Source organism: Panthera leo, chromosome C1 (genome assembly GCF_018350215.1).
Source record: "Panthera leo isolate Ple1 chromosome C1, P.leo_Ple1_pat1.1, whole genome shotgun sequence".
NCBI classification, from domain to species: Eukaryota; Metazoa; Chordata; class Mammalia; order Carnivora; family Felidae; genus Panthera; species Panthera leo.
In genome coordinates this window covers 21908628-21936116 of record NC_056686.1, presented here as the reverse complement: position 1 = coordinate 21936116, position 27489 = coordinate 21908628, and the positions used below count along the sequence as shown (strand labels likewise).

The following is a 27489-nucleotide window of genomic DNA, read 5'->3' as shown; positions in this document are numbered from 1 at the left end:
AGAACTCGGGCCCTGCTCCATGGCACCAAGCCCTACAGCCCCACCCTGAGTCCTCGGTGAGTGCTCCAGTGCCACAGGACCTGGGCCACCACCACCCCCCCCCCCCCGGGCCACCACCACCCCCCCCGGGCCGCCAGCCCCCGCAAAGCCTCAGGCTCCACCACCATTACCGATGGCTCCCTTTGGGTCTCCGGAAACAAGAGTCTGACACAGTCCATTTATTCGTTCAGAAAGTATGCTAGGTGGGCCCTTGGGGACCTAGGCTTCCTGGAACTGACCTCCAGTTGGGGAGACAGTCACTGAGCAAGCAAAGAAGGCCACACGAATCCTGCATCACGAGTACCCTCCCAACCTGCAGGCAGCCTCGGGTCTGCAACTCTGGGCCTGTCACCTCCGGGTCCTGACAGCCGATTTGTGTTCCCTCGTCTGTATTCCCTCTGATTTGTGTCCCTGGTCCCGACCGGTGGGTTTCTATTTATTTTTATCAGTTTACTGAATGGCCTTTTGCTGTGAGCTCCTCCAAATCCTCCGTGGAACAAAGCCGAGAGCAAATAAATGAGTGCTGACAAATTTAAATATTTCCCGTCACAGCCTCGGCCACATCTTGGCGTGTGACACCCATACTGCCAGCTGCACTCTGGGAAGGAGAAATGCCTTTTCCTGGCTCTCCAGCTGTTTCTTTCCAGCTTTGAAGCTGTAAGGGAATCACCCCAGCGCCCTGGGATTTGGGTCACACAGTTTCGTTCTTTGTCACTAGCGTATTGCAAACACAAACCCGGGCCCCTCTCAGCCTCCATTTCCCTGAACCTCCCAGGTCAGGCCTCCCCTGGCCCCACATCCCACCAGGAGGTGATAACAATCAACACTGAACAAAGCATCTTGACTGGGATGATCCCCATCGTGCAGACAGGGAAAGGAAGGCTCAGAGAGGTAAAGGGAGAGGCCTAAGGTCACACAGCCCCTATGCCTCTCCCCTCTCACCATGTTCCACTCCCCCCTCCCCACCCCACCTTGTCTCTGTCATCCCTGAGGGACACTGGACAAGCCTGCTCACAGGATCTCTCAAGAAGACCAGGAAAAGGGGTGCCTGGGTGGCTCAGTCGGTTAAGCGTCCGACTTCGGCTCAGGTCATGATCTCACGGTCCGTGAGTTCAAGCCCCGCGTCGGGCTCTCTGCTGACAGCTCAGAGCCTGGAGCCTGTTTCCAATTCTGTGTCTCCCTCTCTCTCTGACCCTCCCCTGTTCATGCTCTGTCTCTCTCTGTCTCAAAAATAAATAAACATTAAAAAAAAAAAAAAAAAAAGACCAGGAAAAGAGAAGGCGCTGCTGGGTTTCCCAGCTCCCAGACTCAGCCACACAAGGGCCCCAAGACTCCTGCAAATGCAACATGCCCCTCAAACACCCTGACTTTTTCCTGAGTCTGGGAATCAGCCCAGGACAGGCTCTGCAGGAGCAAATGCAGGGGAGGCAGAGCAGGAGAAAGGGGGGAGAGGAGGCGAGGGGGTATCAAGGGCACCTGGGCAACCCACTACCTCCTCAGAGGCTCAGCAGGCCTCTCCCAGTGCACGCTTCTTTGTGGAAGAAGGGGGAGGACCGCAGGGGCAGGGAGGCTCTGTGACTTCAAGAAAAGGCATAGGCTGTGCAGACAGACCTGGGTTCCAAACCCCAGCGCTATCACGTACCAGCTCTGTGACCCGGGGGGCAAGCTACTTAAAGTCGCTGAGCCTGTCTACTGAAGTGTAAAATAAGGGTAACAATACCGACTCCACAGGCCTCCATGAGGACAAAATGGCGGGTGCGGGTAAAGTGGCAAACACAGCGTCCAGCTGACAGGAAGCATGTGTGCACATCCCACAAACACCCTCACGCTCTCTCACATACACACACTCACACCTCCACACTACACATCACACATACACACTGCGTGTCTTTATCACATACACGTGCCACCTTGTCTCCAGCACCTTCTCTCCAGCAGAGGCAGCCTCAGCTTTCTCAGTGGAGAAGAAACTAAAGACAAGCTCTTAGCCACTCCAGAGCGATGGCCCTATCTTGCTGGCTGCCCTAGCCTTCTAGAATGCCCATCCCTGTGTCTCCGGGGAAAAGCTGGGAAGAAAGAAGGCCCCAAGCGTTTCACTTCTCCAAGATGTCTGAAGGAAGGCCTCCAGGAGAGGCCCGGACAGTCACCTCTCCAGGCTGGACGCTATCCGAAGATCTCATGACAATCTCCATCAGATACCCATGGGAGTGGCTGTGGGCTTTCCACCTGCCCAGGATCACAGAATGTCCTCCTCTGGACACACTGGGTCCTGAGTGGGAAACTGAGGGAGGATAGCTGAGCTGGCCTATATGGGGGGGGCTCTGGGTCAGAGGATGAGCTTCTTCCCTATGGCCCTGACCTCCCACCCCTCCGTCTAGGCTCTCCCACCTGATGGGCGCACCGCGGCCCTGTGCCGGCCTCAGCAGAACGGTGATGGTGTTCTCAGACTCGCCCAGGGGTGATGGCATGTCAGCATAATCAAAGCTGGGAGCTGGGGAAGGAGACACAGACGTAAGCACGGAGACTGGCTGCTAGACCGGGAAGGCTGAGTCTCTAGCCTCCTGGACTCCCGTTCTCAGATCTCTTCCCCTTCAGCCTTGTTCCCTCTGGCCTGAGATTCCCTGAATTCTGACCCCTGAACTCAGCCCTCAGGTTCCAGTCTCCTCACCCCTCTGACTTAATCCTCCCTGACCCCTGAACTCAATTCCTAAATGGTACATTCATCTCAGCGGGGGCCCTCCATAAACACTCCCAGGACACCGCCCCTCCTCCCTCTGCCCACGAAATCCTGGGATTCTGGGTGTCCTCTAAAGGGGCCAGGCTGGGGTCGGGCGGGCTCACCTGAGATGTTGGTGGTGATCTCGGTGAGTGCCGCCTGGCCAAAGCCTTTGCCCGTGCGGGCCCGCACAGAGAACAGGTAGGTGGTGCCCGGGTGCAGGTTGGAGAAGACGTGGTAAGTCTCGTTGCGGAGCTTGGAGATAGTACGTCGTGGGCCCGGCACATTCACTGCCGGGTCTGACGACTCAATGCTCTGATAGCTGATCTAGAGTCAGGACGGGCAGGTAAGTGGGCACAGGGATGGGGAAGGTCATCACTGGCCCCATAGCCTCCCGCCCATCATAGTTCAGGTGAGCTAAGGAGAAGGCTGGGCAAAGGGGGACTGTGGATGCCCATTAGCCCAGGCCCTGGACACCTTCACCTCTATTCTTTCAGGGTCCCTGTCCCCATAACCCACAGGGCACAGACTTTGACCAGTGGAAGGAACCTCAGTGATCACCTCTGTCCCCTACCCTGCACCTCCCTCTCCAAGCTGGGTGCCCACCTTCCACCAGCGACCTCCACTATAATGAGGTCCAAACTCACCTCATACTGAGTGATGAGGCCATTGGGTTCCTGGGGCTCCTCCCACTTGAGGAAGATCATGTCCTCCAGTGGAGTGAAGGTCAGGGACTCGGCTGCAATCCCACCAGGCACTGCGAGGGAAAGTGGCACAGAGCAGGGGAAAGCCGGCTTTGGGGCAGATACCTGAATTCAAATTCCAGCCTTGCTATTTCTTGGCTGGTATGCTCAGGCGTCTCAACTCTGAACCTCAGTTTCCTCATCTGCGAAATGGAGATGAAAATAACCCCTCCCTCACCAGGATTAAGTGATGTGATGTACAGAAAGCCCCAAGGTAAATATCAGGAATTTCACATGGTTCAACCCAGTCCCAAGGACTCAAAGAGGGTAGCTGGCATTCTCATTACTGTGCAGGTGGCATTCAGCAGAGAACATCTGAATGTTCCAATTCTGTTCCAGTTGAATGGTTTTCAGAAAACACAGACCTTCGCCAGAGAAATGGAAACAATTGCATTAGACTGGCAGGATTATGGGTAGAGATGTTTTCTTGTCTAAAAATTTCTGATTACACAAAAACTATGCTCAGTGTAGAAAATCAAAATGAGTATAAAGAAATTTAGTGGCACCTACAATTCTGTCACCTGGAGACACCATTTACATTTTAGCACAAACCCTTTCAGGTCTGGCTTTGCTTGTTTTTGTTCTAACGGGTCATGTCACCTTAACAGCAGCCACAGGGAATTTCTTCTAGGAAGAGAATGGTCTTTGGGGAGACAAACTGACACACCAGTGTGGGGAAGCGGAAATCCTGAGGCAAGCAGGACTCAATGAACAATCACCGAAGCTAAACTGTTCTGGTTAAAACGAACAGTCAACAAGGCAGTCCATCCACCAAAATGATCAAATGAAAAAGACAATGCCAAGTGTTGGTAAGGATGCAGGCAACGGAAATTTCCACACACTGCTTGTGAACTGATACAAGACCTTGGGAAAGCTGTCTGGAGAGATCTACGTATTATGAGCACAGACCCTATAACCTAGCTGTCCTAGGCATTAACCAATCAGAAATGTGGGTATCTGTACCACTCCTTCCCACACACACACACACACACACACACACACGCATACCCAAAAGAATCTGCAAGTATTTTTCTTTACAGCACAATTGAAGTAGGATAAATGAATGTGGTACATTCACATAATGTAATAAGAAAGAATTCTCTGGAACCCTATGCACAACATGACTGGCTCTCTCAAGCATAAAGTCGAGAAAGAGAAGCCAGTCGTAAAAAGAATACACGCCGTAATGACCTCCACGGATAGAAAGTTCAAACCAAGCAAAAATTAATCTGTTGGATTATAGGTCAAGGTAATGGTTACCCTCAGGAGGCTGGAAGTGGGAACATAAAGGGAGGGCTTCTGGTGAGCTGCTAATGCTATTTCTATTTAAGTCTATTTCTTTTAGAGAGAGAGCACAAGCAGGAGAGGGGCAGAGAGAGAGAGAGAGAGAATCCCAAGCACGCTCCACACTGTCAGCACAGAGTCCCACGTGGGGCTCGATCTCACAAACTGTGAGATCTGACCTGAGTCAAAATCAAGAGTCGGATGCTTAACTGACTGCAGGTGCCCCTGTTAATGCTATTTCTTAATCCGTGTGTGGGTTATCCTGATGTGTCCAGTCTGTGAGGACTCACTGAGTTTACCTTAGTAAGTACATTTCCTAAAACTATTATACTAATACCTAAGTGAAAAGGAAAAAAAATATTAAGTAATAGGCAGTTCTTGGAGGGAAGGAGGAAAGGGACAGAGAAAGAAGGAATAAAGCCACGCAGTCCAAGTGAGGCCTGGTTGGAAGGGAGGGAAGCAGACACAACAACATACCTCAGGGGGGAGACAGGTCAACAGACTTTAACGACGAAGGAGTCAGATGTTGAACTTGAGGTTAATTGTGAAGGGTAGTAGAATATGCCACCCCAAAATATACCACCTTCGCATAAAGATTATTTTGAGCTGAATCAAGAAGCAGCAAGCAGACCCAAGAAAAGTTCTCTGCTCTCCCTGTTTGCCTAAAAGCAGGACATAAATATATAAAGGTGCTCCCATCCCCTCGCTACCAGGAAGGAAAGAGGTTAATCACTGAGACAACCCTAGACCTTTATCAGCTCAGAAGAATCTGCATAAACTTTACTAAACTTTACTAACTAGCCCTTATCTACCACGGGCTTCCCCAAATATTTGCCTTCACATAATCTGCTGTGCCTAAACTCTCAAAAATCCTTTTCCTCTGTCTTATCATTTCCCTACAAATTCATTGTTCTTCTGTTAAGACACTACGTAAGCCCAAGCTCTAACCACTCCTTTGCATAACTCATCAGAGAGTACTCCCATTTGTGTGTGTGTGTGTGTGTGTGTGTGTGTGTGTGTGTGTGTGTGAAATGCACAGGGTAATAAACTCCTATTTGGTTTTCTCTTGTTAATGTCTTTTCTCAGTGTAATTTATGTGGCCCCAACCAATGAACCAAAGACAACTAGAAGGAAGAAGTGAAGTTTTTCCTTCTCTGCATTTGCAATGCTTCAGGGTAAACCCTGCCCCAGATCTCACTCCCACCCCCAGAAAATCCTCAGCACATCAGCACAGGGCACAGGGCATACACTCTGTCTTAGGTAAGTGGGACCTTGTAGAAATCAAGGAAGGAGCTGAATTTTGTGTCTGGGCCCTTGCTGTACAAAACAGAAAATTCCACATGTAGGGAGTCAAGAAAAATTATCCACAAAGGAGCTTAGGTAGGGTACCTAAAGATTTGCAGATATCTGGGGGAAGGCTTTGGACCTGTGCTAGCATAACAGCATTGCTGTTAAGAATGAAACTCTGGAGTGCCTGGGTGGCTCAGTCGGTTAAGCCTCTGACTCTTGATTTCAGCTCAGGTCATGATCTCACGGTTTGTGAGATCAAACCCTACATAGGGCTCTGTGCTGAGTATGGAGCCTGCTTGAGATTCTCTCTCTCCTTCTGCCCGTCCCCACTCATGTTTGCTCTCTCTCCTCTCTCTTTCTCTCTCTCTTCCTAAAAAATAAAAGAAAAAAGAAAAAAGAATGAAACCTCTGCAGCAGATAGCCAGGTTTGAAATCCAGTTTCTGCTACCTATCTCCTAGTTATGTGACCTCACCTGTAAAATCAGGATAGTAAACAGTCATCTACCACCCAGTTGTCATGGGGATTATATGCACTAATAGTATATAAAAAACATTCAAAATAGTGCTTAATGTGTAATAAGTGCTTAATAAGTATTAGTTTGACATAAATAGAACACTGCACCCAATAATGACAGAATGCACAATTTTTTTCAGGTACACATGAAATATTTATCAAAATTTAACAATATGCTGGGCAATAAGGCAAATATCTAATTTCAAAAGACCAAAATTAGAGTATGTACTCTGACCACAGAGGAATTAAGCTAGAAACCAATCACAGATAATTATGGAAATCTTAAAAATTTAGCAATGTAATTCTAACTCTTGAGTCAAAGAGGAAATCACAACAGATATTAGAAAATATTTTGAACTGAATAGTAACAAAGAACATATCAAAACTCATGGGATGCAGCTAAAGCAGGGCTTTGAGGGAAATTTATAGCTTTAAATGCATATATTAGAAATGAAAGAAGTCTCAAAATCAATGATCTAAGAAGCTTCCATCTCAAAAAGCTAAAAGAAGAGCTGATCAAATCTAAAGTATAAAGAAGGAAATACAGGGGCACCTGGGTGGCTCAGTCAGTTAAGCATCCTACTCTTGATTTCGGCTCAGGTCATTATCTCATGGGTCATGAGCCCAAGTCAGGCTCTGTGGTTGGGATTCTCTCTCTCTCTCTCTCTCTCTCTCTCTCTCTTGATTTCGGCTCAGGTCATTATCTCATGGGTCATGAGCCCAAGTCAGGCTCTGTGGTTGGGATTCTCTCTCTCTCTCTCTCTCTCTCTCTTGATTTCGGCTCAGGTCATTATCTCATGGGTCATGAGCCCAAGTCAGGCTCTGTGGTTGGGATTCTCTCTCTCTCTCTCTCTCTCTCTCTCTCTCTTGATTTCGGCTCAGGTCATTATCTCATGGGTCATGAGCCCAAGTTGGGCTCTGTGGTTGGGATTCTCTCTCTCTCTCTCTCTCTCTTTCTCTGTCCACCTCTCCCCCACTCACATTCTCCCTCCCTCTCTCTCTCTCTCTCTCCCCCCTCGCCCCAATAAATAAATAAATAAATAAATAAATAAATAAATAAATAAATCTTTAAATAGGAAATACTAGAAAATAAATATACAATAAAGCAAATCAACTAAGCCAAAAGCTGGCTCTTTGGAAAGACAAAAAATGGATACACCCCTAGCAAGAGTGAACAAGAAAATAAAGAGAAGACACAAATTACCAAACTCAGGAAAGAAAAAAAGGGACATATGCTATTGATCCTTCAGACATTAAATAAATATAATTAGAGATTATAACCAACTTTATGTCAAGAAATATGATGATTTAGGTGAAATAAATTCCTTAAAGCCCAGTACACCAAATAGACACAATTATAGAAAATCTTAATATTCATGAGGCTCCTGGGTGGCTCAGTCAGTTAAGTGTCCAACTCTTAGCTGGACAGTGGTCATGATCTCACAGTTTGTGAGTTCAAGCCCTGAGTCCAGCTCTGTGCTGCTAGTGCAGAGCCTGCTTGGAATTCTCTGTGTCCCTCAGTCTCTCTCTGTCCTTTCCCCATGCGCACATTCTTTTTCTCTCCAAATAAATAAACTTTTTTAAAAAATCTTAACACTCTAATACCTATTTTAGAAAGTAAAACTATTGGGGTGCCTGGGTGACTCAGTGGGTTAAGCATCCAACTCTTGATCTTGGCTCAAGTCATGATCTTGTGGTTTGTGGGATTGAGCCCTGAGTTGGGCTCTGTGTTGACAGTGCAGAGATTGCTTGGGACTCTCTCTCTCTCCCTCTCTCTGCCCCTCCCTCACTCTCTATCTCTCAAAATACATAAACTTTAAAAAGAAGAAGAAGAAGAAGAAGAAGAAGAAGAAGAAGAAGAAGAAGAAGAAAGTAAAACTGTTAGTAATTACATTGCCCCAAAGAAAATTCCAGGCCCAGGGGCACCTGGGTGGCTCAGCTGGTGGAGCATCTGACTCTGGCCTAGGTCATAATCTCACTGTTCTGGAGTTCGAGCTCCACGTCGGGTTCTATGCTGACAGCTTAGAGCCTGAAGCCTGTTTCGGATTCCGTGTCTCCCTCTCTCTCTCTGCCCCTCCCCTGCTCACGCTCTGTCTCTCTCAAAAATAAATAAACATTAAAAAAATTTTCTTTAATTAAAAAAAAAGAAAGAGAACTCCAGGCCCAGATGGCTTCGTTGCTAAATTCTTCCAAACATTTAAGGAAGAAATTATCCCAATCTAGCCCAAGTCTTTCAGAGAATAAATATTAGCCATCATTGCTTTGTTGTTGTGTTATTTTGATCTTCAGCAAAAAATTTTCTATGAAAATTTCAGTCTCACATTGGGTGCCTGCAGGAGGCACTGAGTATCCTGGGAACCAGGGCTGGGACTCTTACCATCCTCGTCTGTCTGGAAGGTGACCTCCTTGCCCTCCTTGCGTCCCTCGGGGTTCGTGAGGATGAGCCGCACGTGAACGTTCCGGTAGGGGGGCAGGTTCTTGATGGTGTAGCGGCTGACGCCCCGCTCCATCTTCATACACTCCCGGATGGTCTGGTTGTGGCTGCTGCCCAGCGTGTAGTGATAGCACAGGGACACCGTGTACGTGTGGCAACGTGTCACATTGTAGCCCAGAGGTTCCCACTGCAGCATCAGCTGGCGGGCCTGGATCTCAGCGAAAGCCAGGCCTTTGGGGGCCCTCATGGGTTCTGGGGAACCCGGGAAGCAGAGAGGAGAAGGTAGAGGAAGTGGGAAGAGAAGTGGGGCAGGAGAGAAAATATCAGTCAGCTGCTGAAATCATCCTTCCTTTGCCCTCAAGAGTTCAAGAGACCATCTAGAACAGGGAGTCAAAGTGTGTAGGGTGGAGACAGGTGGGGCCACATCTGAATCCTAGCTCTGCCCTGTGCACCTGGCAACATTGGCTGAGTCCCTTCACCTCTCTGAGCCTTAGTTTCCTCAGCCACAAAAGGGATTAATATGCCCCACCTCACAGGACGGTTGTAAAGTTTAAGGTAATGTGTGTAAAGCATGTGTGACAATGGCCACAAAAATGTTAGCGATAATTTTTTTTTAATTTTTTTTAACGTGTATTTATTTCTGAGACAGACAGAGACAGAGCATGAACGGGGGAGGATCAGAGAAAGAGGGAGACACAGAATCTGAAACAGGCTCCAGGCTCTGAGCTGTCAGCACAAAGCCCGATGTGGGGCTCAAACCCACGGACCGCGAGATCATGACCTGAGCTGAAGTCGGACACTTAACCGACTGAGCCACCCAGGTGCCCCCAATTTTTTTTTTTAATAACACAGTTCACCTCCTAGTTCAAGATCATCCTGGAAGACATCAGGACAGTCTGAATCAACCAAATGCTGTATTTTTCTTAATTTATTAATTCCAAGCTTGTTCTAAAAAAGCTTATAGTAGGGGCGCCTGAGTGGCTTAGTTGGTTGAGCGTCCAACTTCAGCTCAGGTCATGATCTCACGGTCTGTGAGTTTGAGCCCCACGTTGGGCTCTGTGCTGACAGCTCAGAGCCTGGAGCCTGCTTCAGACTGTGTGTCTCTCTCTCTCTCTGACTCTCCCCTACTCATGCTCTCTCTCTCTCTCTCTCTCTCTCTCTCTCAAAAATAAATAAACATTAAAAAAAATGTTTTTAAATAAAAAGGCTTATAGTGATAGATACAATGCAATAATATATAGAAATCAGGATGATGGGGGAAATGAGAGTCAAATAATTAAATAATGCCAGAGAATGTTAGGAAAACAGAAATTCATGCCATGGGGTCCCATGCAGGTCCAAAGATAAGGTTCAAATTGAGTGGTGACTTCCCTGATTGCCAAAGCAAAAAGGGAAATACAATCTGTCACATAAGGGCAATAAGAACAATGACAGTTAACATTTACTGGGGGGGGCTTTGTATGTGCCAGGCCTTGCTCCAGAGGCTTTAAAACACTTTCTCATTTAATCTTCTCTGCAATCCAATAGACGGATGCCATTATTAGCCCTGTCATATAGCCACGGAAATGGAGGCACAGAGGGATTAGGTAACTTGCCCACAGTCAGTCCCACAGATGGTTAAGTGGTGAAGCTGGGATGCAAATTTGGACAGGCTGGCTCCAAAATCCATACTCTTCACCACCACTACCTGCCTCTCCATGAGGAATTCACGGTCAACAACAACATCACACCAATGCCACAGGAGGTACAGCTCCCCCAACACAAGGGGGAGCGTGTCACTGTGCTTTGTAGCCTCTTGATCCATCCATGAAGCCACTTATAAAATGGTAAAAGCACACAAACAAACAAGCAGAAACACAAGGCTTCTGGAGCAAAGCTAGGATGGAGCCCAGGTGTTCAGCCCCTGGTTCTACATCTGCGTTGACCAGCTGTGTGATCTTAAATCTCCGGGCCTCAATTTCCTCATCTAGAAAATGATGGAGGAAGCCAAGATTACTGACGAACCTTCTCTTTCTTGCGCCCTAACTCCGTGAGATGCAGCTTCATTACCCTCAAGTTCCGCGAGCACCTGCGAAGTGTCCCCAGTTAGAGACTCTCAGCACATGCCTCAGATGAGGAAATGCTGCCACTTGGCCTCTTGAGATGATTAAGTATGACCCTATGACCATGTCCCTGTGACTCATTTGCTCAGGATGCTCTTTACAAAGGAGCCGCAAAGGGAAACACCAGCCCAGGCTGCTCTTTAGTCGGGAGGCCAGAAGTAGCACAGCGTTTGATGCTGGCCCAAGGACAGCACAATACAAACTTCTATTTCCACCAGAGCTGTCCTTTCTTCCCTGGGCCACGGCCAAGTGGCAGGCTCCTGTCACAGATCAGGCCACCAAAGACGTATTTCAGCGCCCGCTAGGAGCAAGGCCCACCTCTTGACTTCTTACAGAGTCTGGCTTCCTTCTCCCCCCACGAGCAAGGCAGACCCAATCCCTACCCGACGGAGACATTAAGGGGCTGATTCCACTGCTCACCGTACCCCGGGGCTGCTGGCTGAAGCCCACTTACCACACTTATGTTTCCTCTCCCTTTCCTGGCCACAGAACTTTTCCTAATGTTTTATATACACAGAGACAGAGACAGAGAGAGATTATTTATTTTTGCAAGAGAGAGACAGAGAGCAGGGGAGGGGCAGAAACAGGGGAAGGGAGAGAGAGAATCCCAGGCAGGTTCCATGCTGAGCGCAGAGCCCAACGCAGGGCTTGAACCCACAAACCACGAGACTGTAACCTGAGCCGAAACCAAGAGTAGGACACTTAGCCAACTGAGCCACCCAGGCGCCCCCCGCCCTGCCCCCACCAATGTTTTTCTATCCGATTTCATTTTAACCCACGTTCTTAGCTGTTCAGAGTACAGGGGGCGGGTTTTGGGTGTGTCCACTCTGCCACTTTGTTCAGAGATCTTTGCTTTATTCCCTGACTTCCAGGCCCTGGTCCTGGCTGCCCCATGTGTACTGTGTGTCCCAAGGTATCTACGGGAGTCAAAGCACCACGGCTTTATTTGTTCCCTGCATCCCTGCTCACATCCCTGCCCCTGGGGACACCTGCCCCACATGCCTTTCCACCCTTGCAGGTTTGGCCAATGTGCACTGCTTCCTTCACCCTCCTGCAGCAGTTAGACAAAGGCACAAAAAGTTACATGTAAACTGGTGACACAGGCTGGGTCGGTACTATGACAAACAGGACAGTAAGTGTTCCATCCAAAAGGGACAGCTGTTTCTCAGCTCCAGACAATGTTCCCATGTAGGACTACAGACGCAGGGTGGCGAGATCCTCCCCCTTTAAAAAAAAAATTCTATTTTTAAGTAAATATACTCAATGTAGGGCTCAAACCCACAACCCCAAGATCAAGAGTCACACACTCCACCGACTAAGCCAGCCAAGGGCCCCAAGATCCTCCCATTTTTTTTTTAATTTTTTTTTTTAACGTTTATTTATTTTTGAGACAGAGAGAGACAGAGCATGAACGGGGGAGGGGCAGAGAGAGAGGGAGACATAGAACCGGAAGCAGGCTCCAGGCTCCAAGGCATCAGCCCAGAGCCGGATGTGGGGCTCGGAACTCACAGACCGTGAGATCGTGACCTGAGCTGAAGTCGGACGCTTAACCGACTGAGCCACCCAGGCGCCCTGATCCTCCCATTTTTTTAAGAGAAGCCAGAATTTCATATTTTTATGTGAAATCTCCAGGTTTTTTAACTATTGGCAACCCAGGGTGCCTGGGTGGCTCCGTCGATGGAGTGCCTGACTCTCGATTTGGGCTCAGGTCATGATCTCAATGGGATCAAGCCCCACATTGGGCTCCGCACTGAGCATGGAGCCCACTTACGATTCCCTCTCTCTCCACCTACCCCTCTCCCCTACTCACATGCTTGCTAGATAAAGAGAGCCAGCCAGCCAGCCAGGTGGATAAATCCTGGCAACCTACTCAGGTTTTTGTAAAAACCACTTTGTAGGTCACTAAATAACTAACCGCCCACCTGGAGAAAGAAACTTCCACCCTCATGCCTCACTCTCCAGACGCTGTGTTAGCCCTCCCCCGCCCCCCCTCCCCACCTCACTGGATTGAGGGAGTCTTCGAAAAGAAAGCTCACTCTCCTCTTCTCACCCCACCCTGATCAAATCTGGGCGGACCCAGGAGCTCAAATAGTTTGTTGACTACAGACGGATATGTTGATTGAGGGGTGTGAATTCACGAGTCACTGTTTCCAAAAACCATTTGGCACCCACACATTCTCTCTTCAGCTGCCAGCACAGGCTGGCAAACAGCCCTTGGGGACCTCAAAGCCCCAGCCCTCTAAACTCCACCACACTGCAGGCCACTCAGAGATCAGAGGTCAGACGCACAAGAAAATAAGGAGGCTCACGGAGAATACCTGTTAAATCACGACACACAGTGCTGATTTTAATAATGCGAATGAGGATGCAATAACCCTGAAACTATCAACTGTTTCTCACAGGAGGGGCTTTGGAGCAGGGCGGGTGCTCCAAAGTGCAAATCCTATCTCCACCTCTCATTAGTTCTGTGACTTCAGGCAAGTTGCTTTGTTCCCTCTGAACCTGGACTGAAAAATGGAGATAGTAACTCCTGCTTTGAAGAGCAAGTGGCAGAGTCACGGGCAAGGATGTGAGCCAGACCGCCCGGCCTCTCGTAATTAATAAACATGTGCGCGCGAAGATGAGGTAACGGTAGAAATAGAAATTAGTACAACCAGTTTTTAAAGCAATATACATCGAAGCCCTTTCTTAAGCCACTCCTGACTATTTATCCTACAGAAATTACTCAGGGGGGCGGGGGGAAACACTATAAGCACTAAGTTTTTCAATGCAGTATTACTTATGATAACCAGGATCTGGAAACAAAATAGTCCAGCAATATGGAGACACTCCATGGACCTCTTTAAGCCAATACACATAATTATAAACAACACAACACATGGTACACCACAAAGCAAAGGAAGCAGGATACAGAATGCCTTCTACATCCCAATGACAGGGGTGTAAAACTGTGTACCATAGGCATATGGGCAGAGATTTGAAGAAGACAGAAAAACTGGGCTAGGATAGTGAGGTTTAGAGTGATTTTTGTTAAATGTCTCTTCCTGACATTATATTATTGCTCTTACACTAAATCATATTGTAGGAGGGGAGTTTCAGGGAGATGGGGTGGGGAGGATAACACAGCGGACCAACAGCAAAACAATTGCTGGTCAAGATGCCTAAGCGGGACGAGGGGTGAGTCGGAGGTAGGGGGTGGGGCAGAACATCAATGAAGGAAGCAAGTCGTTAAGACGGGCAGGATGAGTTGCTTGGGTTCTGTGTGTCTGGTCCCTGCCCCAGCTTCCATCCTCACCAGCCTGTGTGAAAAGTTTAGCAGTGCCTGGCACAATGTGGGGACTCAGCCCACGACAGCAATCGCTGTCACCGTGGCTGCTGCTGTGGTTTCAAACGCTTCCCTAGAAATCGGGATATTCTAACTTTGGCTCTGACTCTGCTATGGACTCACTGGGTAGATCTGGGCAAGGGACTAACTCTCCAAATCTCAGTTTACTCATCTGCAAAATGGGAATTAGCTACCACTCTCGCCATGAAACCCGGGGTCCTGACCCCAGTCCCCTCTCTGGGTTTCAGTCCCCCCCACCTCTGTATGCTAAAGGGGAGTAGAACAGAGATCATCTGCGGATCCCCTGGCTCTGATTTTTCTTTTGAATACCTGACCAGAACTGGCTTTGAAGAGTTAAAAACACCGTAATGATAACAACCGTCATTTGCTGAGTACTTACCATATATATGAGACACGATCGTCACACGTATTTAGTGCATTTACAGGACATTATTTGCAGTTAACCTGAAACACTGGAAGGCCCGAGGGTGCAGGCCTCACATCTCCTCTCTTTGCCATCTACACTTATTCCCTAAAATCTAAGCACTAAATCAGGGTCCTCAACCTTGGCACCACTGACATTTGGGACTAGAGAATTCTCTGTTGTGGGAGCTGTTTATGCACCGGAGGACTTCAGCAGTTCCCCTGGCTTCCCGTACCCTTCAGATGCCATTATCACTCCACCCCCGGCTGTAATAACCAATGTCTCCAGACACTGCAAATGTCTCCCGGGAGACAAAATCACCCCCGGTTGAGAACCACCAGGGTAAAAGATCCCAGCCAGTCTCCTGGCTTTAAATACCATCTCTGTCTACACTGATGACTTCCAAATTTATGTCCGCAGCCTGAACCTCTTCCCTGAACTCCACACTCGTAAATCCATCTGCCTGATGGATATCTCCGCTTGAACGTCTAATAGGCATCTCAAAGTCAACATTTCCAACACAGAACTCTTGATCTACGGCACCCCATCACACCTGCCCCTCTGCAGTCTGCTCGTTTCCAGCAAATGACAACTCCATCCTTGCAGCTGCTCGAGCAAAACACCTTGGAGCCATCCTTGACTTCTCTTCTCTCTCTTATTGCATAGCCCGCCCATCAGCAAACGCAGTCAGCTCGACTTTCACAATAAACCCCGGAGCTAACCGCTTCCCACCACCGCCACGACCTCTCTCGGCTGCACTGTTACAGCAGCCTCCTCACTGGTCTCCCCTCCGGTCCTCGCCCTCCTAGAATCTACTCTTCACAAAAGGGCCAAAGTCATCCTTTTATACAAAGTAGGTGATGTCACCCCTGCTCTCCAAATCCTGCCATGGTGGCGCCCAGTTCACTCAGTGTCAAATGACTCTGCATCCCACATCCCCAGAGGGACTTGGCCGCCCTCTCGGGCCATCTCCTCCCTCAGTCACTAGGCCACAGTTACACTGGTCTCCTTGCTGCTTCTCCTTGTGCCAAGCATCCCCCAGCCTCCAGGTCCTTGAGCCCTGCTGTTCCATCCGCCAGGCTTGCTCCTTCCTCCAGCAATTTCTCCAGCTTCTATGTGGCTCAGTGGCTCGCCTCCCTCAGGTCTTGCTCATAAGTCACCTTCTCAGTAAAATGGTCCCTTGAGCCTTTTTAAAATAACAATCGTCCTACCCCCACACCCAACCCCCCCCCCAACCCTGCTTTATTCTTCACGGCACTTATCATCATCAAACTATAAATCTCACCTGTTTTACTGTCTTCTCCTGCCACAATGTAAGTTCCGTGCAGAGTTCCCGAAGGAGGCACTCACATGCTAATAGCCTTGCTTGGCTCAGTCATAGTCCCACATCCCTAGCAACTACCATAGTGCCCGACGCATAACAGGCACTCAATAAACATTTGTTGAATGAACCCTAACACCGACTCCTGTGGGGTAAAGATTCTTATTCTTCTCATGCTGTAAAATAAGGGCATGAAAGCTCTAAGGTTAAGTAACCTGACCTAGATCCCTCAGTGAGAAAGTAATTCCCATGGGAACACTCTGCACTCTGATGCACCACTCAAGAGTTTCTTCAAATGTGGCACTCAACTGGATTTTTAGGTGGCTCCCCAGATCAGCTTTGAAAAACACTTAAGAGGGGCGCCTGGGTGGCGCAGTCGGTTAAGCGTCTGACTTCAGCCAGGTCACGATCTCGCGGTCCGTGAGTTCGAGCCCCGCGTCAGGCTCTGGGCTGATGGCTCGGAGCCTGGAGCCTGTTTCCGATTCTGTGTCTCCCTCTCTCTCTGCCCCTCCCCCGTTCATGCTCTGTCTCTCTCTGTCCCAAAAATAAATTTAAAAATGTTGAAAAAAAAAATTTCTTTTTAAATAAAAAAAAAAAAGAAAAACACTTAAGAACACAGGCTGTCAAAAGATGAAAACCTCGTCTCTTAACCAAAAATTAACTCAACGTGGATCACGGACTCAAATGTAAAACGTAAAACTGTAACTCTTTTAGGAAAAAAACCGGAGAAAATCCTTGAGATCAAAGGCAAGGCATGGAGGTCTTAACCTTGACGCCAAAAGCACAACTCATAAAAGGAACTTTTGATAAACTGGCCCTCATCGAAATTAAAAATGGGTGGGGCGCCTGGGTGGCTCCGTCGGTTCAGCGTCCGACTCTTGATTTCACCTCAGGTTGTGACCTCACAGTCATGGGATCAAGCCCCACGTGGGGCTCTACTGACAGCACGGAGCCTGCTTGAGACTCTCTCTCTCCCTCTTTCTCTGTCCCTCCCCCACTCGTGAGCACGCTCTCTCTCTCTCTCTCTCTCTCTCTCTCAAAATTAATAGATACATAAATATTACCAAAAAAATGGTTGCTCTGTAAAAGCCCAGGTGAAGAGTACGAAAAGGCAAGCTAAAAGCAGGGAGAAAATATTTATACACTATATACCCAACAAAGACTAGTATCTAGAATGTGTAAAGAACTCTCAAAACCCAAAAGGAATGAATGAATAACCCAATTACAAAATGGGCAAAAGACATGAACAATTCGCCAAAGAGGATACACAGATGGCAAATAGCACACGGAAAGATGTTCAATAACATTAGGCATTCAGGAAGCACCACTTAAGACCAGGATGGGCGATCACTACACATCCCTCAGAATGGTTAAGAAAAATGATGACAATACGAAATGCTGGCAAGGGTGCAGGAAACTGGATCACACATACATTGCTGGTGAGAATGTAAAACAATACAGCCATTCCGGCAGTTTCTGATCAAAACGAAATATGTGATTATCATGGGGACCCATCAGTTGCACCTGTGGGCATTTATCCCAGAAAACATGAAGACTCGTGTTCGTGCAAAACTCTATACACAAATGTTCACAGCAGCTTTACTTGTAACAGCCCAAAATAGGAACTAGTCCAGATGTCCCTGAACAGGTGAATAACCATTCACCTGTTGAACAAAATGCAGTGTGTCCACACCATGGAATACTACTCAGCAATAAAAAAGAATGAATTACCAATATACACAACTTGGATGAGTCTCCAGGGAATTATGCTGATCAAAATAGCCACTCTTTTTTTTTTATTTTTATTTTTTTACATTTATTTATTTTTTGAGAGACATAAAGAGACAGAGCACAAGTTGGGGAGGGGCAGAGACAGAAGGAGACACAGAATCCAAAGCAGGCTCCAGGCTCCGAGCTGTCAGTACAGAGCCCGACGCAGGGCTCAAACTCACAAACCATGAGATCATGACCTGAGCCGAAGTCGGATGCTTAACCGACTGAGCCACCCAGGCGCCCCAAATAAGCCACTCTTACTGCCAAGACAATTCAATGTGAAAAGAATACTCTTTCCAACAAATGGTGCTGGGACAACCAGACATCCACAAGCAAAAGAATGAAGCTGATCCCCTACCTCACACCATGTGCAAACACAAACTCAAAATGGATCATGGACCTAAATGTAAGAATTCAAACTATAAGAGTCTTAGAAAAAATAGGGGTAAATCTTTGTGACTTTGGATTAGGCAATGGTTTCTTAATATGATATCAAATGCACAAACAACAAAAGAAAAAACAGATAAACTGGACTCCCCCAAAATGAAAAACTGTTGTGCTCCAAAGGATACCATTAAGAAAATTATAAAACAACCCATAGAATCAAAGAAAATATTTGTAAGGGCCCAGAATACATAAAGAATTCTTACAAGTCAGTAATACAAAGACAAATAACTTTGAGTGCCTGGGTGGCTCAGTCAGTTAAGCACCCAATTACAGCTCAGGTCATGATCTCACAGTCTGTGGGTTTGAGCCCTGCATCAGGCTCTGTGGTGACAGCTCAGAGCCTGGAGCCTGCTTCGGATTCTATGCTCCCTCTCTCTCTCTCTCTGCCTCTCCTCAGCTCACACTCTGTCTCTTTCTCTCTCTCAAAAATAAACATTAAAAACATTTTTTTTTTTTAAAAAGACAACCCAACTTAAAAATATGTAAAAAATCTGAATGGACATTTCTACAGAGAAGACACACAAAGGTCCAATGAGCACATGAAAAATTGCTCAATATCATTAACCATCAGTGAAACTCCAATCAAAACCCCACTGAGATACCATTTCACACCCACTTTGAGGGTAATTATCAAAAGACAGATAATAACCAGGGTTGGTGGGAACGTAGAGAAACTGGAAACTTCACACACTGCTGACGGGAATGTAAAAATGACAGCCGCATACAATGCAATATTGTTTGGCAATAAGAAAGGATAAAGTAAATATGTGCTACCACCTGGATAAACCTTGAAAACATTATGCTAAGTCACAAAGACTAGATATTGTATGATCCCATTTATATGAAATGTCCACCAAGAGGCTAATCTACAGAGACAGAAAGCAGTTTTAATGGGTGCCTAGGGCTGGAGACGATAGAAGGAAATGTGGGGAGGGATAGACTACTAAAGAGTGCAAGGTTTCTGGGGTGCCCGAGTGCCTCCGTCTGTTAAGTGTCTGACTCTTGATTTCAGCTCAGGTCATGAACTCACTGCACTGACTGTGGAGCCTGCTTGGGGTTCTCTCTCTCTCTCTCTCTCTCTCTCTCAAAATAAACAGAAAAAAAAGAGTACAAGGTTTCCTTTTGGGGTGATGAAAGTGCTCGAAAACTTACTGTGGTGATGGATGCACCCCTCTGAATATACTATAAACCACTGGACTGTGTACTCTAATGAGTGAATTTATGAGATGTGAATTAAATCTCAATAAACCTGTTCCCAAATTTTTAAAAGTCAATTTCAAAAGGTTATATGCTATATGATTTCATGATTTATGTAACATTTTTGAAATGGCAAATTTTTTTTTCAGTTTCTTTTGAGAGACAGAGAATGCCAGCATGGGAGGGACAGAAAGAGAGGGAGAGAGAATCCCAAGCAGGCCCCACACTGCACAGCGCTGGACGAGGTACTCGATCCCACAAGTCATGAGATCATGACCTGAGCTGAAATCAAGAGTTGGACGCTTAACCCACTGAGCCATCCAGGCGCTCCTGAAATGGCAAAATTTTAGAAATGATGGACAGATTAGTGTTTTCCAGGGGCTGGGGCTGGAGGAAGGGAGGCAGGTGAGTATAGATAAAAAGGGCCATACAAACTGACTGAACCATCCAACATCTTGACTGTGGTGATAAGCACACAAGCCTGTACATGTGATAAATTGTATAGCACTAAATACATGCACACACACAAACAGGGACAAGGGAAACTGGGCAAGTCTGAGTAAGATCTGTGGATTACATAAATGTCAATACCCTGACTGTGATATTATCCTACAGGTCTGCCAAATGTTACCTTTGCAGGAAACAGGGTAAAGTGCATCGGGAATCTCTAGCTTTTCTTTTCTTTTTTTTTTTTTAAAGTAATCTCTATACCCGATATGCGGCTCAAAGTCACAACCTGGAGATCATGTACCGACTGAGCCAGCCAGGCATGCTGGCAGTTTTTCCTACGGCCGCATATGAATCTACAATTATCTCAATAAAACTTCCAATTATAATATACTGCAATCTGTCCTGTTCTATTCTCAATTTCTCTTCAGGTTAAACAATGTCCTCTGGTGCATGAGTGCCACAGCTCCTAACAGCTGCTTATACCCTTTTTAAGGAGAAAGAGCAGACCTCAGGTTCAGATGCCCCCACAAGAGACTCTAGCTGAAATTTAATAACACACTTTTTTTTTTCAGTTGTTTATCTAGATGATATGATGTGGAATTAAGAACACAAATTCTGGAGCCAGCCAGTCAGGGATCCCAATGCCAGCTCTGCCACTCACTAGCCAGTCACTTAACATCTCTGTACTTCCGACACCTCATCTGTAGAATGGGTATGACAAGAGTACCTAGATCAGTGTTGTGAGTTTTAAATCACTGTGCGTGTGTGTGCGTCTGACTGTGTGTGTGTGTGTGTGTGTGTGTGTTCATAGACATACGTATAGCGTCAGGCACAAACTCTTAGCTATCATTATTATCTTTACCAAAACAAGGACTAGGGGGAAATAACAACCTTTTAGAAAGTTTTAGAAGTATGGGTGCTGGCCATATTACCTCTCAGAATGTATCCCCTTGGTCCCTCCCACGGTAGCCCTGAGCCCATACCCGGGTGTCCAGAGGAGGGAGTTGGGCCAGGAGGCACCCACCTGCGCACTTGGTGCGGCTGATGAGGGGTGGCCCAGGGCGGCCGGTGCCGCCATCACCTGGGCGGGTGAGCAGCACACTGATCTCATACTCCGTGTCGGGGTCAAGGTGCCACAGCTTGTAGGTCTGCAGGCTGACGGCGTGCACCTCCGCCCATGGGCCGCGGGACATGCGGTACTCAATCTCCTTGCGCACGATCGGCCCGTCGCCAATGATGGAGTTGGTGTTGAGCTGGATGATGAGGTAGGTGGGACCCGCGCGCAGCAGCTGCGGCGGCGCGATGGGGGTGGGGGGCTCTGCGAGGACGTGAGGAAGAGGTGGAGCCGAACGATGCGCTGTGAGACACTGCCCTCAACTCGGGATCCCAGCACACCCAAGTCCCCAGTGACCCTCCCTGTCTTCCCAGGGGCCCTGATGAAACGCCCAGACCCTCGACTAGACTTCCTCGCTCGTGCCCACTAAATCCCCAGGCTTTAAGGGGTGTCCGCTCCAAAGGCTGTCCCCGCCCTCATCCTTAAGCCTACACCCTGTCCTCAGTCCCCTCTGAATCCCCAAAGACTAGCGTTCAGGGGCTGACCGCACGCCCGTCAGATCAACCCCGGATCCCCACAGCCTGACCCCGCCTGCGTGGCTCACGTCTGGCCTGGGTCTCCCCGCCTGCCTGCTTCTCAGTCACACCCCGCCCCCTGGAGCGGACCTCCTCCCTGGAGGGAAACTGCCCCCCTCGACAGACCCGACTCCCAGTCTTCCCCCCCCGACGGCCCCACCTTTCTACAGGCCACGCCCCTAGACCAGACCCCGCCCCCTCGCCTGGCCCCGCCCTTCGGATGGTGCAGGTCCCACCCCCAACCCCACCCCGGGGGAGCGCCCGCACGCGCTGACCCTTGACGATGAGCTCTGCGAAGTTCGAGACGCCCGCGCCGCGCGGGGCCTGGGACACGCAACGATACAGGTCCTGCTCCGAGCGGCTCACGGAGGCCAGCAGGAAGGTCGCCAGGAAGCGCCGGTGGCTGATGTGCCGCACGCTGGCCGCGGGCACCAGCGCCCCGCTCTGCCGCTGCGCAGGGGTAAGGTCGACAATGTCAGGAGCGCTGGGGAGGGAGGGTCCCAATCTCGCTCTGCCCCGGGCGAGGGGAGTAGTACATGTCCTGGCCCCATTTAGCCGTCCCTAGTACACAGGGGACTTATGGGGTTCCTGGAATCAGCTCCATCACAGGAAGGCGCGGGATGAGAAGCTGATTAAGGGAACGTGGTCTCTACCTCCGATGGAGAGTGGTTGGGGGATCCTGGAGTCACCCTCTATCCTGGGGGTATAAGAGGACCCAAGAGGGCAGAGCAGAGCCTAGGTGAGAGCAGGGATGCATGAGTATGGGTGCTGGAAAAGGAAGGAACGACTCCACACCCTGCAAGGGACCCAGGTCCCAGAAGAAGTTTCCCCCCACCCTGGCTAAGGTCCCTGCACCCCCTCACCTGCAGGAGAAAGCGCTCTGCCTCTGCTGCTCTGCCCGCTGCCATGCACTGGAAGGAGGCGTTCTGGCCAGCGTTGACCTCCACATCGCCCAGTCGGGAGAAGTGCGGGGCCTTCGCTGCGGGAATAGAGCCACAGTGTGAGCTGGGCCGATGCCCCCCACAGTCAGGAGCCGTGGCCACCCGCACCCCTCACCCTGCACCCCAGTGGGCTGGGACTCACCGCAGGGGTAGCTGAGAAGCAGGATGTCATCTAGGCCCATGTAGCCCCTGCGGTCTGGGGAGATGAGGGCCTCAAACAGCACCTGGGGGAGGCGGGAGGTTCCCTGTCATATCCCTCCAGCCCTACCTGGGGAGGTGCCCACAAGAGACCCCTTTTAGCTCTGCTCCGGTCCCATGCTCCTCAACCAGCAGAGGTCAGCCCAACTCACAACGGCCTTCCCTACCAAGCCAGCTAGTTGTGGGAAGGTGTGTCAGCAGCCAGAGCTAACAAGGTCAAGGCCAGAGGTTCTCTCCCAGTTCTGGACAGTTACCTTCAAGCAGGAAAACTTTTCCCAGCAGACAGGGTTTCCAGGTCAGCACTGTTCCAACTCACCCTTGACCCCAGCCACAGACCATTTCTGTTGACAATGATCTCTGATGCTGAACCCAAACCATAGCAGCACTGAATAGCCTGATGCTGACCACAGACTGACCCCTGACCTTGACCACATATTGACTCCTGATGCTGAACACAGACTAATTCCAACTTCGGTCACTTGCTTACTCTGACCTCGGGCTGACACCTCTCTACCCGCTCCCCTAAGCACAGGCTGACCACAGACCAAACCCAGCCTACCTGATATTCATTGGGCCAGAAGGTGCTGACAGCCAGCTCAGCCTGGTGCCACTGACGACCATGCGATCCAGTCATATTCCAGACGGCACTGCCCAGGGGACCCCCATTGACACGCACGTAGATGCCCAAGGTGCCCGGGCTGTGCCCATCCCGGCTGTACAGAAAGTAGCTGAACTGCACACAGTGGGTATCATTCTCACTCAGGCTCTGGAAGATGACATGGGCCCGTTGGCCTGGGGCATGCTGGGAAGCATTGACCATCAAGTAGGAGCCTAGAAAGGGAAGAGGCAGGAGCTGAGGAGGCTTGGGGAGGACCAAGGTCAGGTGGGCAAAGGAGGGGGACAGAAACAAAGGAGTTCAGGCATTTGGACCCACTAGGAATCAAGGGTTTTGAGTTCTGGTCCCAGCTCTGACTCGCTACGCTGAGTCCCTTCACCTCCCTGCATCTGTTTCCCAGAGGAGAGAGCAAAAAACACACAAAACTGACTCTCTCCAAACGCTTTATGGTCCCTCACCACCTACGATCACAGTCCAAGCTCATGCTGATCTGTGACTTTCCCCATGTGCTGAGCTGCCCTTGGAGGCAGGGACTAACTAACTAGGTCATTCATCTAGGAGTCAAGAGTCTGGCACATGACAGGCCTTCAAAGGCTACCTTTTCTGAAGTCTTCCCTCCCTGTCCCTCTATAGGCTTCTCTCCTGGCCCTTGGATCATTAATAAAGTGTCTGTCTCCCCACCAGCCTGTGATGCCTCGGAGGCTCCACTGTGTCTCCAGCATAGGGCTGAACCCAAGCTGAATGAGTGTGTAGAACAGAGATTGAATAAAAGGACTCTAACTTCCCTTCCAGCCCCCACCCTGGGTCTAAACGCCTGGGATACAAATCTCTTCCAACCTGGAGAAAGGCAGCAATCTCCTTCCCCAGATCTGGGCTGTGTACTGGCAGGGGGTGGAGGGGGCCTGGCAGGGTGGGAGGGACTGGACTCCTTCGGGATCCAGCTAGGGGATTATGGCTTCCCTTTTGTGGGGAGGAGGCCCCAGCAGCTGCCAAGGGGGTGCCCACAGCCACCCAGCGCCGCCTCCTCCCGGGCTTGGCTGCCAGCCAAAACAAGCTCATTCAGATCCCAAACCACGAGGCTCCCTGCTCTGGGAGGGCTCCCCAGGGACTCCACTGGAGGGGATCTCATTCATCTCTGCAAGCCAGGGGCCTGTGAAGGCGGCTCCTGGATCAGTCCCGGTGGGATAGTAAACAGAACTCCCAAGTCCCCGTCCGCACCCAGAAAGGGGCACATCCTGGCCCCCAACAGTGCCTCTTGGCCCACTCCTCTGCCCCTCTCTCTCCTCTCTTCTTCCCTAGTTTTTCCCCACTCTGCATCCCTCTCCTTCTTCATTTCCTCCCTTCATTCCTGTGGCTCTTCCTTCTCCTGTCTCTGAATCTCCCTCCTTCCTTCTCTCTCCACCCCCAACTCCCTTCCCTAGAATGTGTGCCCCGAGAGGGCAGAGACGGTGGCCCTCTCGCTGACCACTGTGGCCTCAGGATCCAGCACAAGGTCCACGCGAAATGCTAAATGTCTCTCTCCCCTTTCTCACTGGGCATGTCCCTACGGGTGTGAGAGAGAGAGGCAGAGCCCGCACTGGGTCCCTGCCGTGGTGGGCACCTTGACAGATCACAGTCACACAGGTCAGACTCTGATACCCACTAGCACAGAGGTCAAACCAAGAGCTGAGAGCCGTTCCTGCAAAGGAGAGAGGAATGCCCCAAGGAGGGTGCTGTGTGAGCAAAGGCACAGAAAGGGGAGGCAGGGAGGCCTCCAGGGGGCAAGGTGAGCAGGAGGAGACGGGGCTGAACGGCCGCCCATGCCAGGTTGCGGAGGGCCTCTCTGGTGGCTTCAAGTCCTGGCCTCACCACTGAGACCCTTTGCTGCACCTACCCGAACTCTCGAGAGCCAGTGCAATTGCAGCCATGTTGTGAGTGGAGTAGCAAAGGGCCTGGTCCGCTACTTTGACAGGGCAAAGGGGAGGGGCTCCTTAGGCTGTCTACTTCTGGAGTTCCCTCAGCAAGCCCATCTCGTTCTCACCCTATGCTATGTCTTCTAACCCAGCCTTTATCACTAATAAAGTTCATAGGCTGGCCTCCACCTCTCTTATCCTGTTCTGAATTCCCAGTTAATTCTGTACGCCGTGCAGAGGGCCCCCTCAAATACCTCCAACAATAGCAACTAACCATTCACTGAACCCCTACATGCCACTCCCATGTTATATACCTTGTAGGCATTATCTAATAACCCTGTGAAATGGATTATTGTGCTGTCCACTTCACAGTTAAGAAGACGGAAGCTCGGAGACGTTAAGTGACTCGCCCAAAGTCACACAGCTGGTAAAGTGATGAGGCCAGGATTTGAAGCCCAGTCTTCATGATTCTGGAACCAGGATAGCAGGGGCCCTCATCAGAGTAGGAGGCCAGCACTACAATCCATGTAATTAGTCTCCTGACCCCCAGTCCAGTGCCCACGATGCCATAAATGCCTCATCCTGAAATGGGGCAGAGCAAGGTAGAAGCTGGGAAGGATCTGGGACTTCCAGGAAGAAGGGGGCAGAGGAAGGAAGGTCTTGTAACATCCAGCCCCCGGTGTTACGGCTCCATCAGCATCAACATGTTCAAGTCTTGGGAGACCAGGATTCAGAGGCTCCCAGGGAGGAGAGGGCCTCCCTGGAGGTGGAAGACTTAGGACAACCTGATGGGAGCCAAGCTGCAGGGGGAGTAATGGGAAGTGGGGTTTTTTTTTTTTAATTTTTTTTTCAACGTTTTTTATTTATTTTTGGGACAGAGAGAGACAGAGCATGAACGGGGGAGGGGCAGAGAGAGAGGGAGACACAGAATCGGAAACAGGCTCCAGGCTCTGAGCCATCAGCCCAGAGCCTGACGCGGGGCTCGAACTCACGGACCGCGAGATCGTGACCTGGCTGAAGTCGGACGCTTAACCGACTGCGCCACCCAGGCACCCCTAACTTAGCACCTATAAGGGTCTTTGATTGCTTGAACCTGCACCCATCTTACAGGTAAAACTACCCGATACACACAATTGGACAGCATGCACAGAGCACCACATGCACGGTACTACGTATGTCCTTACAGATGCAAAAGCAAACGAGGCCCAGAGAGGTTAAGGAATGTGCCCACAGTCGCACAGCGGGTGGCTAGAACTAGAAGGAGACCAAGGGGAATGGGAGTTGAGAGGAGGCTCACCGTGTGGCAGGTCTGCAGGAGCCCGGGTACCAGGGTGGATCTGCACTTGGTCCCACTGGAAGTCGTCGTACTGGGCCTGGCTGTACTCGCAGGGCACTGCTGGGTCACTCGCCTCTTCGAAGGTGCAGCCGGCTGTGAGGGCAGGGCCTGGTTAGCCCTGGCTAGGGCACCACTGCTGGCCAGGAAGGCTCCTGGGGCTCCCCTCCAGGTGCCCCTCACTGCCCTGCCCACCCAGGCCCGCCCTCCTCCCCTCCCTCTCCTAGGCCTCTCCTCACTGCTCCCTCCTCCAACCCTTTCCCTCTTTTCACTGTCACCACCCAATACTAGGACGTCCGCACACTGCCCACTCCCAGGACCACACACTGCACAACCACCCACCAAAGATCCTCCTCAGGGAAAACTAGTTAACATTATCACTACAACGTTAGAGCCTCACAGCTCATGAGGTCAGGTCTAGAATTATCCCCATTTTACAGATGAGGAAACTAAGGCCTTCCTTAAGGCCACACAGCCGGATAGTAACAGAGCTGGGGTCTGAACGGAGATCTCCTCTCCTAACTCCTACTCAGTGTCCCACTCCCTGCCCCCCCCCGCATCTACAGACAGTGGGTCCCAGGACTGGCAGGCTCATGAATGCACTAAGCCAGCCCTGACGGTATCTCCTTAAAAATAACAATGGCCACTGATCATCTCAGGCAAGCCCGGTGCAGCGCTAACGGCTCTCAGGGTGGCATCTCATTTAGGCCTCGCCTCCTGAGACCAGGACCCCTATTATTCCTGCTTGACAGGTGAGTTTAGGGGATTCGGTCATTGCCCAGTCGCCCCGCTCCGGTCTCTGCCTGCAGGCCTGGGACACG

General features: G+C 49.8%; 1 protein-coding gene across 4 annotated transcripts in view; it reads right to left on the bottom strand.

Moving 5' to 3' along the window:
• Window positions 1-27489, bottom strand: part of PTPRU (protein tyrosine phosphatase receptor type U) — an 81408-nt gene that overhangs the window by 39316 nt on the left and 14603 nt on the right. For all 4 annotated transcript variants that reach the window (XM_042951135.1, XM_042951136.1, XM_042951137.1 and 1 more), the window contains exons 2-11: window positions 26633-26764; window positions 23387-23658; window positions 22772-22853; window positions 22552-22667; window positions 21964-22138; window positions 21084-21377; window positions 8964-9272; window positions 3403-3512; window positions 2881-3082; window positions 2428-2530 (exon numbers count right to left, since the gene is read on the bottom strand). In XM_042951135.1, coding sequence (XP_042807069.1) covers window positions 2428-2530; window positions 2881-3082; window positions 3403-3512; window positions 8964-9272; window positions 21084-21377; window positions 21964-22138; window positions 22552-22667; window positions 22772-22853; window positions 23387-23658; window positions 26633-26764 — 1795 coding nt within the window. The remainder of the gene's footprint in view (window positions 1-2427; window positions 2531-2880; window positions 3083-3402; window positions 3513-8963; window positions 9273-21083; window positions 21378-21963; window positions 22139-22551; window positions 22668-22771; window positions 22854-23386; window positions 23659-26632; window positions 26765-27489) is intronic.